The 14,781-nt window shown below is 46.3% G+C and overlaps 1 protein-coding gene across 2 annotated transcripts in view; it reads right to left on the minus strand.

The window, feature by feature from the left end:
* NEK1 (NIMA related kinase 1) overlaps positions 1-14,781 on the minus strand; it is a 1,277,786-nt gene that overhangs the window by 946,034 nt on the left and 316,971 nt on the right. For both annotated transcript variants that reach the window (XM_085641815.1, XM_085641814.1), the window contains exon 10: positions 10,696-10,853. In XM_085641815.1, coding sequence (XP_085497941.1) covers positions 10,696-10,853 — 158 coding nt within the window. The remainder of the gene's footprint in view (positions 1-10,695; positions 10,854-14,781) is intronic.

Below are 14,781 nucleotides of genomic sequence, written 5' to 3' on the forward strand. Positions count from 1 at the left end.
GAAGCTGTCAATGAAGTAATCGTCGACAAGGCGGCCGTCGACGACGAGGCAGCTTTCGACGACGAGGCGGCCGTTGACGACGAGTTGGCCTTCGACGACAAGGCGGCCTTCGACGACGACTACATTCTCTCACATGGTGATCAGGATATAGGCAGTAAATGCACTTCTTGTGCGGGTCCTCAGAAAACAGCCGGAGCTTCCCACAAGATTCACAAGGTCGAAAGAGATTTCTTTGAAGAAGACATCATGAACTGAAGAATTCCTGAAGAAAATTTGAAAGTACTGAGCAGAGCTCAGGGAGACTCCCTTAACACGACGTGCGGTAGAAAATCTGAGAGCCTGAGCCTCTGAGGAGAACATTCTGGAGGGTGCTGTCGCCTGATTGGCTGTAGTTTGGACTGTATATAATGACTTGGACGAGTCATAGAGGTGAAAGTTTTTTCCTTTTAGTTTCTAGCTACTTTACTTCCTGGTTCTATGTTACCTATGGTATGGTTATTATGTGCATATTTATTGCTTTTTTATGTACCGTGGGACTCCCACTCCAACGACAGGGAATGATTCAGGCATGTGAATCTATGAAAGATACCCCAATACTGGAGAATCTTATTTTAGACCCATACTTCTGCATTAGCAAAGGCGTAATATACAACGACCTTATCTTCCACACAAAAAAACGTGCCCAATGGAGAAATATCTTTTACTCATTGCTCTGCATCTCCAATGCGAAAGCAAAACCACATGCCCTCAAATTGGCGGTAACCGCCTCAGACCTATGCCCTGCGAATGCCACCATCACTATCTACAACAATGGTAATATCTTATTCAAGCAGCCAACGCTAATCTCGATACCATAGACAGGATCTTCCCTACTCTCAAGAAAGCAGTAAACAGTAAGAATAGCACACTCACCGCAACCTCTCATCCTCAGTATCTAGATGCCACCCTAACTCCACTACAAAATCCCATAACAAACTCTTCCCAACTGACAACTGCCGACATCGCCATCAAGCCCTATCGCCCAGACTCATCGGACTCAACCACACATGGGTCCCCTGGCCTAGGAGAGACAGGGTTGCAGAGACCCCCAGTGATCCCTACCCCCCCAGTCCTATTGGTCGCTACCACACCTGGATCCCCCAGCCCAGAAGGGACAGGTTTGTCTTAGCTACTGATCACTTCATTGCAGACTCACCACCGTTATCCCTGATGTCCGTGAGTGAAGTCATCAAATGTGATTCCTCCCACACCGCCCTCCTCTCCCCCTTTCATCCAAAGAAGATTGCAAAGATCCCCTTAACCTACTGACTACCACGATATCTGAGAGGACCCTAACACCCTCTATACTCATCCCACCCATCCAAACCCAGCGCACAAAGACCATTCTCCAATCTTGCCGCAACACCATACCACACACTGACTTGGGCCCCACAACAAACCTCCCAGTTCAGCTTCTCACATCGACCCCCAATGAAAATATCCCCAAGCAATTGGAGAACGTGATCATACAAACAGACCCATCTGTGGATCGCCCTCCATAATTGATAATACACCTACTACCAACTTTCACAACTCCGTTTGGATCGCACGACTCAATGAGTTAGACACAGGCCTATCCCATCCCAAGACCATCATGCATAATATATCAACCATCACTAAAGAACTTCTAAACATACACAGAGCCACCAATGCCACGGTGAACCAAATCAGTCTCCAAACGAGAAATTACATCCCAAAGAACTCACACCCCGAGAGCACAAGTCAGAGTAACCAAACCAGTTTCCAACCTAGTAGATACATACCCATGTTCTTACACCCCGAAAACACTAATCAGGGTAAATTTACCTTCCCCATCTTGGCCTAGGAGGGGGAGGGCAAATGTTGATCTATCAGATAGAGACATTGACAACCTTCTCATATCTTATCCTTGGGCAACAGATAACAGTAAGTCGCAATGTGACACTATGCAATCCATTGTAACCAACCCCTTCAGAGAACTGACGCACAACAACAGATCGGTAAATAGAGGAAACCTCACAAATATTAACATAGAGCAGACTACCCTAACTCACTCTTTTAACAAGATGAAGTGTGCACTCATTAATTGCTAATCCGCCAGCAAACATGCTCCTGACATTTTCAACCTCATCCTAGAGACTGATTTAGACATTATTGTTCTCAATGAAACATGGCTAGATAGTTCCTCCTCTCCCATCCTTAACCTACTGGTTCCTCCTAGTCACGTCCTAATCACCTAGACAGAAACGTGAAACCCGGTGGATGGGGTAGCCTGCATTTATTGTAACTCAATCTCAGTCAAGCAAGCAGACTCCATCGCTCCATCCTCCTGCGATTATCTCTGTATTATTATCTCTAATAAGCGCATCGCCAGCAAGCTTCACATATTCTACTACCCCCCGGGTGATAACTTGACTTTCATCGACGAGCTAATGGAGGTCATTTCATCCAACGTCCATTCACAAGTACCTCAAATTTTCTTGGGTGACTTTAATCTTCACTGGAACGCAAACGATCATGGTGTAGGCTGTCTTAAAGTGTTTCTGTCAGATCAGGAGCTATCTCAATTCTGCGACAGTCCAACTCACAACAAGGGAGAGACACTGGACCTCATCATAGCAAAAACGAACACTCATTAGAATCCATCACCACATGTGACTGGACTGACCATCACTGCATCCTCTTCTCCATCAATATTGAGGTAATTCCAAAAAGGGGCCAACACTCAAAAACAAAGCAATGGAAAAGGAACTTACAAAATATCAATCCCATCACCTTGGTAAACCGAAGCAACTCCGCCCTGGCCCCCACGACGGACATAACTGATGTACATGACCTCACAACCTTCTACAATTCCACTATGCTTGAAATCCTGGACTCTACAGCGCCCCTCCAAGAAGAAAACGTCTCCTCCAAAGTTTCCAAACCTTGGTTCAATGAGACCCTGAACTTAGAGCAACGCAAGTTAAGAGCTGCTGAGCGACTATGGAAATCAGCACCCACCACTGACCACCTAGATCACCTTAGAAGGTTAAGGAACTCATATAACAGGAAGATTCTTAAGGCCAAGGCAGATGTTTTTCAAAACCCAACTGAACCAAGCAATCAACCGTCCTCAAAAACTTTTTGAAATCGTCAAGCAACAAGCAGGCAACACGACTAACTCTATGAAACTAAACATCCTGGCTACACCTACCTCCGAAAAGCTTGCCAATTTCTTCCATGAAAAAACTAAGGCCATCAAGCTCGACATCCAATTTAAGAAGGCTCTACTACAACTTGTGGTCCAGGATACTGAATGTTGAACACAACTCAAGGTCCATTTTAATACTCCAGGTGAAGTCACAAAAAACAATGCCTCATGGCACACCTTCTATCCAATCTCTCAACAAAAAATCTATAACACTCCTCAAGCAATCAGCCCCTCCAATCACTTCTCTGACCCCCTTCCTCCTGCTCTATTCAAAATGATAAAAACAACTATCCTACAACTATGGGCAAACATTGTAAACGCCTGAGACAAGGCTCCATACCGGACTGTCTTAAAATAGGGCAGGTCACACCTATACTAAAGAAATCCGACACCACCCCATCTGATCTCAACAACTACCGCCCTATATCGAACAGCCCCACTTTGGCGAAACTGCTGAAGAAATGTGTACAAATTCAATTATGCAACCATATTGAGAATTACAACTTCCTAGACAGTCGCCAATCTGCCTTCCATCAAGGTCACAGCACGGAATCTGCACTACAAACATAATGGATGACATACTAAAAATGCTTGACCGCAACGAATCATGCCTAATGATATTTCTTGACTTATCCTCCGCCTGATAACGGTCAAGCATGACAACCTATAGTCCCTATTGGAACGACGGATGGGCCTCTCGGGCACAGTGTTACAATGGTTCTCCTCCTTCCTAAATAACAAAACACGAAGAATTCACTCTCTCAACCCTCCCTGGGTGTTCCACAGGGATCAGCCCTATCACCTATTCTTTTCAACCTATTAATGGAACCCCTGGCGAACGCAATGAAATCAGCGAATATTCTATATCGCCTGTATGCGGACGACACCCAACTGTATTTGAAAATCTCCACTCCAGAAGACTTCATTTCCCTCAACGCTATTCTACAGAACACGCAAAGCTGGCACACTAACAACCACCTCATGTAGAATATCAAAAAAAGGAATTCATTCTCATCCCTCCACCGAATCACACACCTTCGATAGATCTATGGTTGAAACACCTAACCTCCTTTGACTGTGCTCCCCTCATCATTGACTTCGAAAATCCCTAGGAGTCACCATAGACAAACACCTGAATATGCAGACACACATCACTAATGCCACTAAGGGAGCTAATCACAAGTGGAGTATACTAAGGAAACTCAACCCTTCCTCCCTCAGGCCGACCTAAAAATGGCAGTGCAATCCCTAGTGCTACTTAGATTAAACTATGGAAGCACCACTCTTTGCGGTCTCCCCAAATACGAGCTGGCCCTGCTGAGGGCATCACTTAATGCTGCGGCAAGACTGGTATCAGAAACGAAAAGAAATAGCCTCATCTCTCCGACCCTGAAAGCTCTGAACTGGCTGCCATACAAGACAAGAATACACCTAAAGGTTGCCTGCATGACCCATTAAGCACTACATTACAATACACCCAGTTACTTAGCTCTAAAGCTTGAAAGGTCGGGAGGATGCGAACAACTACAAAGTGCGAGTATGTTACTTCTGAAACCACAATCCTTTTATAAGAAGAGAACTGGTTGCAGAGCTTTCTCAGGGATTGCACCAAAGATTTGGAACACCTTACCTCCAGGGGTACTTGGAATCTCTTCCTTTACCGCATTAAAAAAAGAAGTAAAATTACAACTAATGAACAAATTCACGTCCTAAGACTTAATTCTATGCTGACATCGAGTCACCTATAAATTCTCCATATCACTGCCTACCCATGGTAGATTGAAGGAGAATATTATATGTATGTTTATTATCACAACCTCGTTATGCTCATTAACTGTATATAGTGTAATGCTCTGTTGGCTACGGGTCACCTATGTTATCCATATACTAAATACCTCTTTTGTACGTAATGACTAATACCAAATGCCTGTATACTACCTCATCTTTTTATGTTTTATACTGTATACTGTAAAGCGCTCTGATACCCTTGTGGGTCATGTTTTTTTTTTTTTTTAAACAATTTTTATTGTTTTCAAAACAACAACTCAATACATGCCCCTCTACCTCCACCGTCGAAAGGAGAACTGTACATTTATCATTGCTACCAAACATCCAGGAGCTTAATCATCCTTCCCATGTGGACCCTCCCGCCCTCCCTCTCCCACCCCATGTCAGTGTGCCCCCCTCTGTCGTCCCCTCTCCTTACGTACCCTTCCCCGACTATGAGTCATGTACGGGTGCTCAACCGCCCCTAGGAAACCCAGGCTTTCCCACACATCCCGCTACTTCTAAATCGTCCAGTGCTCACCAGTATTCCTCCCCTACTCCCCCCCCACCGTGTCCTCCTGCCTGTGAGACGTGCTCCCTGCTTCCCCTGTGTCAGACATCGGCCCCTGAAATTCCACCACCAGCGCCTCCCATGCTCGGGCCGTCGCCAGAGCTCTCTCGTCGTCCCTCCGGAGGGCCAATTGCAACTGGAGCGTACCCTCCGCCCCAGCCCATCCCGCAAACGCCACCCTCCACCGCAAGAAACTTAGCCCCGCCCGGGATTTCCAGTGCATGGTCAGTTCCCTCTTGGCCATGATCAACCCTAAATCGTAGAACTTACTGGTAACCTTTGTCCGTCGGGTCTAGTGGGTCATGTTAGCGCTATATAAAACTTCATAAATAAATAAATAGAAGTCCTACAGGATAGTACTACATTACTTCACTGTTGGACTTGAAAACTGGGCTTCTCATGCTGCTGTGTAGTACTGAACCTCTTGACACATGCAAGCAGGTCCACCCTCACAATGAATTTGGTGTCCTACACTGGCACTCCATATGGGTCGAGTATGCTCACTGAGAATGCGGAAGGCCAGGATGCAGTCGCCTCTGTTGAAAGGTGGGTGCGTGACATTGTCCCTCAGTCGGCCCTTTCAACATTCTTCTCTGTTGAGCGTGCACACCATGTACCAGCTTGGAAGCCCCCATTGGGAGCAATCCTAGATCGCTATTGTTACAAGACCGTGATCTTATCCCAAGAGAGGCTCGATAACTTACTTAACTAGTTGTGGACAATGCCTGTGTAATGCTTTTTCCAGATTATCTGCACAGCAGAAATACACATATTGCACATCTACAGGAATCCCATTTAATTAAAACTGAAGCTGCAAAACTGCAACATTGGTGAAGCCAGATTTTCTCCACTAACTTTGCTACATACTCGCTAGGTGTGGTGGTGTGGATCAAAAAAGCCGTTCCCTTCCAAGCAGACACAACCAGTATTGACCTAGACAGCAGATAAGCCTTTATTAAAGGCAGGTTTGGATGGCTGCCATATAGTCCTTGGGAGTATATATGCACCCAATACAGACCAAGCAGCCTTTTTGACTAAGTTGTCTGAGATTCTTTCAGGCTGGAGCGGGTTGTCCTGGCTACTAGGAGGGATTTAAATAGTGTAGTGCAGCTTGATTTAGATCGCTCATTTCTTCCTCTTCCTCGTACAGCTGCCACATCCAATATCCAGAATCTGACTGTCTAAGAATCTAGTGCCAATCAGACATATGGCACAAACCCAACGCCACTGCCAAGTTCTATTCCTTTTATTCTTATCCACATGATTTACATGTCCGCATTGATCGCCTCGTCGGTTCCCCTGACATGCTCCTACATAACACTTACATTGATTATTTCAATCATAATCCCCAGTTATTGCATTTCGTTTGAGAATCCCTATCTTTACTCATTCCCATGTGGTGTCTGCAGCTGATGACACTAAAGACCCCCCTTTTCATAGATTTCTATGTACTGCCATCATTGAGTATTTTGACGTCAACACTAACACAGCGCCGTCCCAACAAACACCTTCAAAGCCGCCAGTTGGATAAGGTAATCACTAAGGTGGAGCGTGATTTGTTGGGGCAGACCCCTGCCTATTGGGTTCACATGGTGCGCGCGCAGTGAGAACACACTACGTTATTAGAAAGACTTCACTTTCTCAAATACGCAGCTCATTCGGCTAGGACACATGCTGAGATGGATAGATCGGGGTCATTGCTGGCATGGCTTATTCGCCAGGAGCTGCCTCGTCATCCAATTATGGAACTATGAGCGGCCACTGGGGCTCTCCTACTCACACAAACTGATATACATGCAGAGCTGACACAACATTATTCTCTTCTGTATCAATCTGCGATGACTGCAATGACTGCAGGGGTAGACTCTTTCTTGTCAGGTGTCTCCCTACCTCGGGAAACACAAGAACAGAGAGTGGAACTTGATAGCCCGCTAACTCTATTTGAGATTCAAGATGCTATCTGTGCCCTTGCTAGTGGCAAGACTCCTGGGCCTGATGGTGTTCCTACTGAATTATACAGAGTATATGCCCCACTTTTGGCCCACGTCTGCTGACACTTTACGACGAAGCTCTATTGGCCTCCTGCTTACCAACCATTCTACGCGAGGCATTGCTTATCTCTCTCCCAAAACTACGTTGGGCTCTTACAGACCTTTGGCCCTTTTAAATACTGATTACAAGATCCTGGCCAAAGTACTTGCCAATCGCCTGGCACCGTTGGTACATGCACTGGTATATCTGGACCAAAATGGGTTTGTCCTGGCCCGTAACACATCACTCAATCTGCGGGGATTCTTCCGGATCCTGGAGTATGATCCCTGCTCCGGGCCCCAGTCAGGCTGCATGGTGATGGACCTAAAGAAAGAATTTCATTCCCTGGAGTGGAAATTTCTCTCTGAGGCACTGTCACATTATGGCTTAGGAACTCTATTTATTCGGCTAATTAAACTTCTTTATACCTTCCCACTGGCCAGGATAAAAAATGGACACTCTTATTTCCGATCCTGTCCCGATTGGCAGGGGCACTCACCAAGGTTCCCCCCTCTCTCCCTTGCCCTTCTCATTGGCTAAGAGACGCTTGTGCTGGCTCTTTGTACTTGTCGCCAGAACTGGGGATCCCACTGGGAGTTGGTCTGCATTCGATCTCTGTATGCAGATGTCCTGCTCTTGTATCTTCGGGATATCATTGGGATTCCGACATGGTTCCTTTGACCTTTAACAGATTTGCAGCATTGTCAGGGTTTAAGGTCAACTGGACTACACCTTGTCTTTTCCCATTTAGCCCATTGATGTCTGACCTTGCTATTTGCCTTAATGACATTCATCTGACCTGGCAACCCACTGTATTTAGATACCTGGGTATCCCCATTTAGCAAACATCTGCTGATTTATTTAGAAGGCAACCTCACATGAGCTGTGACTTCATTGCGAGCGTAAATGGGATTCTGGCAGTCACTCCCACTCTCTGCCGTGGGTGGCATCTCTCTTACCAAAATGATTATGCTACCCCAATTATTATATTATTTTACTAACACCCCCCCCCCCTTTTTTTAACACACAAACTTTATTGATTTTGTTGATGTACATTGCCTTTTGCATCCACTACAGCACAAGACATACATTGACACTCTTTGAGGTTATAACACATAGTGCTACAGAGAGTATTCACTGATAAGTGAACTAACAGCAGTGTCTGATAATGGAGTTGCAGAATTCAGTACATACTTAAAGCTTGCTAACATCCCCCTTTATGTGCAGAAACCCTTCTTTTGTTTACTTGAAAAACTAACACAGGAACTAATTTGGCACCACATGGGTTGTCAGGTGGCACTGTAGAAGCTTTATTTGTCTAAGGACAAGGGATGCCTGGCAGTACATAACTTTGATCAGTACTATTTGGCCTCTTAACTTCAATGGGTAGCCCGCTGGCTTGAGGGTCTATACATTGCTGACACAGCCACCGCCTCCCGAGCTTCGGACTTGCTTGCCTTCCTCCACTTATTCCACACCAGTACAACAACAGTGACGTCTAGCCCATCACTACTACGAGTAGCTTATCGATCCTACCAACTGTGGCTTTTTATTACTAACGCTGTTATTCCCTATGCACCAGCGCTTCCATTGCTTGGCACGCCATGCAGAGGCCAAATCACATTACAGCTGGAATTCTCTTTCTGGCATCAGGCGGACATACATACACCAGGTTACCTGTACTGAGATGGTTCTCTAATCCCATTAGTGTCCTTGAATGATAATGAAGGTTTGTCCCTGGGTCAATTTCTCCTGCAAAATTATTTGATTGGAGTGCTAGGCAACATATGCAGCAAGAACACCACATGCACCTCACTATCCACTATCTCCATGGCATGGGTTATGGGAAACACTTGACATGTTGGTTGGCTGACTCTTTGCGAACCCACACAGCAGTACCGCTCACTCCTTTGCACCGTCAATTGGGAGACAGACCTAGGTTGCCCCTGCCCGGATAGGGAGTGGCACTCCATATTGGAATGTCCTGTCCGAGCTCCACGAAACGCCCGCTTTCGCCTCTTTCAATACTACATCCTCCGTAAGGCCTACCTTACACAGCAGAAAATCAATCTTCAATTCATGCGCACAGACCCTACTTGTCTCTGCTGTTTCCTCGATGCTGATATATTACACATGTTGAGATCCTCTCCATCGCTTCACCAGTACTGGCACAGCATACTTCCCATCTGGTACACTGTACGGGCGCCCTTTATTACACACCTGGGAGATCTGTATATGGAGTTTACACTGCTGCGATAAAAAGCATAAGGCCTCTGACAGGTTCCTGGACCTAGCTCATCTGCTTGCTAAGCATCATATTACAGGCAAATGGAAGTCCCCTACCCCTCCTCTGCTTACTGCTTGGGAGCACTCCATGAATACTTGGGCTCAGGCTTAAAGTGTTGCCCTTCACAAGGCAGACACACTGGAACTACGCAAATATCCCCTGGTGAACCAATGGGATACCATCGTAGCGGACTTACAAACTGCTCTTCGACCACCGGTGGATTCCCCTACTTGATCCTCAGAGTCTGCTGCAATACTAGTTCCCACACTACATGTCTATGGCGCATTCCCCTACTTGCCACCCCGCCACACATCTCACTTATTTGTGATGAAGTAATACTGTTGGCATTGCTATACATGTACTGTATGCTTAAAAACTGAAAACCTTAATAAACAGATATGAACAAAATAAATGAGCACCACCTTGAAACTTCAGCAGGTATGGAGGGTGAGCAGAGCCAATGCAGCCTGGAGAGTACTTGAACTCGTCCCACCACAACAGAGAACACGAGGAGAGTCCACATTTCCCAATAAAAATTTGCTAATTGCATGTAAGTGCCAGGTAGGCATTCTCTCTGGCCACTGAAGAGAGCTTGGATCCACTGTGGATCCAGTCAAGCTCTACATTCTCAAAAGTTATATTTCAAGAAGTTAAATAGTCCTACACAAATGAATTGAAGAAAGAAAAATGTGCCCATTGAAGTCGTATTGCTTCTATAAGTAATGGGAATAATGGCGACAACATCTATAGAAAAAAACACTCTTAGAAGAATTGCATTTTCAGATAAAATGTTCAGGATTAAGTAATGTGTTGCCATCATTTACTCACCTGTCTGTGTTTTATTAATGGCTTCTTATCATGCAGCTTTTTAGCAGCATCGCCTGATTTCTTTAAAGTTAAAGGCACTCCATATTTTGCAGCTGGTTTTGTGATTTTCTGAGCAGGTGCAGCAGAAGCCAAGACTTGTCCCTGAGCTGGTCGTTTTGCTATTCAAGACAAAAAAAATACAGGCAGATTTAAGTCAGATCACCATGTGTGCCTCATAGGGTTCAACAAATTTGAGAGTCACATGACACGACAGATGAGAGATTATTTTACTTTGGTCATTATGTGCTGGGTGATTTTCACTTCACTGTCAGAACAATCTGAGTTTTGGAATAGCTCAATATTTTTGTCATGTAGTTCCTACTAATCCGTAGAATCTGCGCACTGTTTGGACAACATAAAAGGGCTTGGTGCCAATACTGATTCCGGACACCCCAAAAGGATATGTTGTCTTATAAACCACATAGCTCACAGTGCCACCGTAAGCCCCCTAACGTACCAAGGACCAATGGTTTCTGGCAACCACCGAACATGACAACCCTGAACCCTCAGGGATTGGGGAAACAGTACAGAACCTTTCGCTCAGTCACTCGTGCTCCCTTATTCTCAGAGAAGTATACAAAGACTACACAGTGGGACGTTTTCAATATATTTATTGAACCATAGTTTGATATATGTGCTGCAATGATTAATAGACAGAAGCAGATAAATGTGATTACAAGCACCAAAAGCATGAATAGTAGATACAGTTCTACATGGTGCTAACACAATATATATATGCTGGCACCTTGGCGCTCAAGCACAACTTCTTTGAATATAAAGGCAACCTATTCCTCCAAACAAATGGAACTTCGATGGGCAGCACTTTTGCCCCTAGTGTGGCAGGGCTGTATGTCCATGAATTTGAATGCAAATTCATTTTGTCCAGCGACAACCCGTTCACCTCCTCCATAGGGTTTTGGAAAAGATACATCGACGACATTCTTCTCATCTGGAAAGGACCGGAGATCACTCTCCACGGCTTTTTCGATTGGATCAACACTTTGGATAGGAATCTGAAGTTCACCTACACCTGTGATAAACAGGAAGTAGTCTTCCTGGATGTGGTGATCACCATATCCAATGGCAACTTCACCACCAAGACCCACTATAAACCCACGGCAAAAAACAACTTGCTTGAGTTTTCACGTTTCCACCCCAGACCACTGAGGCAAAACTTACCGTATGGGCAGTACCTCAGGGTCAGAAGGAACCGTAGAAACCTGGAAGACTTTTGTAAACAGTCAACGGACTTAACCACTAAACTAAAAGATCGGGGTTACCGTGACAAAGTCTTGAACAAAAGCTACAAATGAGCAAGGAATCAACCTAGGGAGGCCCTACTAGAAGACATACCCAGGGAGCCCAAAGTGACTCCTCTGACATGTGTCACCACCCACAGAAGTGCATCTAACATGGTGAAGAAAGTCATCCAGAAACACTGGAGGATTATCAACAGCAGTAACAGGTCATGGGAGAAAACCCATCACAGAGAAGACCCCTTCAATAACAGCAGCATGGGGCTACCGAAAATAGTGGGTCACTTTTCCTGGACAACTTGTAGCGTATGCCACTTGACCTCAAATACCAAGGTCCTCAACCTTGAACCAGAAAAAACCTGGACACAGCGTTACCTAACCAACTGCAACTCTAGCAATGTTGTATACCTGATTACTTGTCCCTGTGGGTTGAGGTATGTGGGAATGACCACACGAAAGGTGAAACAAAGGTTGTGTGAACACAGAAGTAACATCAGGTGTGGGAAGGCCACAACAAAAATGAGCGAACACTTCCTCCGTCATAACCATCCACCTAATGACCTGCACTGGACTATTATAAAACAGGTTAGTTCAGGTAGAAATACACAACAGACACTGTTCGAAAAATAACAAAGGTGGGTGTATCGTTTGGGTACACATATACAGGCACTCAATGATAACATCCCTGGGGCACAGTGCTGAAACGATAGTCCTCCCACTATATGTTAATGTATACCACAGCAAAACACTCGTGGGTGGCTCGGACCAGATCAGCCACTTGTCCCTCTTTATTTAGAATACTACTTGTCTCGTACCCTCTTTAACCAGAGATAAGAATTTTTACATATTTTCAGGCACCATAACAATGACTAATGAACCCCCCACTATTTCAGACCATTGGTCTACGGAGTCCTTATTATGCCCGTTTTCTGTACTGACAGCCTCTCTCCCGCTTACTTTCCCCTCCATTATGTACTTAGGCGACAATTACTGACTCCGTTTCAAGGCAGACGGCATGTCCTGGCTCCCCGTCAACAAGAGAATCACGTTCAGACTCCTCACCCACGCACACAAGGCTCTGCAGGACATGGGCCCGGAGTACATCAATAACCGCCTTACATTATACAGACCCACCCGCCAGCTCCGATCCGCCAGCCTCGCCCTCGCCTCCGTCCCACGCTTTCGGAAATCCACCGTCGGAGGAAGATCCTTCTCCTACCTGGCAGCGAAGACATGGAACTCCCTCCCCACTCACCTACGTCTGACCCGGGACCATCTCTCCTTCAGGAAACAACTCAAGACTTGGCTATTCGAGCAGTAGCGACCCCCCCCCCCCCCTCAGCGCCTTGAGACCCTCACGGGTGAGTAGCGCGCTATACAAATTATGCTAATTGATTGATTGATTGATTGATTGATTGTCTTTCACATTATAGACCGTCCCTTCTCCTGGAAGGCCACAGTAATGTTGAGAACTGCCCTTTGTCATCCAACACGCAGGATCAGTAAAGTTGTGCAGCCGCAAACTTAGACCAACATCGTTACGGTCCATTTATTTCTGCCCCACGCCGGACCGGAAATACCGCCCGACGTTCTGATTGGCCGCTGAACTTGCAATCGCAGGGACGCAAGCAGACACGCCCACAACCTCGCCGGTTTGGCGTCCTCCGATCCTGGAATCTCCTTTATAAAACCGACCTGTACCTTGAACAAATTATCGACGGGGTCCGGTTCATTGAGGCTACATGCAGGTACCAAGCGGGAGCCTGGCTACAAAGGCGTGAGTGACCAATCTGCATCGATCACAGATAAGTAAGTTGGGTGTCACAGGGTGTCATGCCCCGCGGTCCGGCCCCCAAGACGTTCCAGTATTTAAGGAACCTCGACGCATTCGAACGCGCTTAGCGTTCTTGCTTCGAGCTCCATTTCCGTCCTTGTTCTTGGTGCCTGACTTCCGTTGTTGTGTTTCCTGTTTCCGCTTTCGGCCCCTTGTGGGTTGAATTCTTGCCGTGTAGTTCTCTCTGACTCTGCTGGACCTGGTGTTCCGCCCCGCAGCCATCTCCTCCTTCGCTGCTGGGCCAGACACTGCCTCTATCTCCCTGGTGTATTGGGAGAGATTTGCATCGACGTCCCTATTCTTCCCGAATCTCTCTACCCCTGGTACTCCGCCCTGCGGTTGGTGCATTCCTCGCCGCCGGGCCGGGCCCGCTGTTCTTTCTTCTATCATCCCGATTCCTGGGGCTCCGCCCCGTGGTCGGATCTTTCCCCGTTGCCGGGCCGGGCATTGCCAATCAACTCCCTAAACTTTAGGGAGTAGTTACAGCCGAGTTACGGTCCCTAGAGTTGTTCATCTACTTCTTTCGTCCATATCTACCACTTACCCTATCCTGGTGCTCTGCCCTGCGGCTGGCTCTGTCTTCGCCGCCGGGCCGGGCACTGCCTGTGTGTTCAGCCTTGTAGTCTGCCTGGTGGCTTTACATATTTGCGTGGGTCGTTCCCTCGCCTATCCCATGAAGAGAGAGTCCTGTTGTTCCCTTGGGATACTTGCGTGGACCACTGTGCTTGTTCTCCTTACGACAGAATCACGGTAACAGCGCAGTGCGCTGCCTTTTTCTATATATTGGTTTATGGTAAACGGTAGGGGGGTACTCAGTGTTGCTTTGATCTTTTGGCAGATTGTACCATTCGTCTTAGTAGAACAACTCCACTATTATTCGTAGTAGACACAAGGTGGAGTACAATCCTGTGTACCTGTATTACTCCAGCAGAACGGGTGGGGTGAGTTGCACACATT

Source organism: Triturus cristatus, chromosome 2_2, assembly GCF_964204655.1.
Source record: "Triturus cristatus chromosome 2_2, aTriCri1.1, whole genome shotgun sequence".
NCBI lineage: Eukaryota > Metazoa > Chordata > Amphibia > Caudata > Salamandridae > Triturus > Triturus cristatus.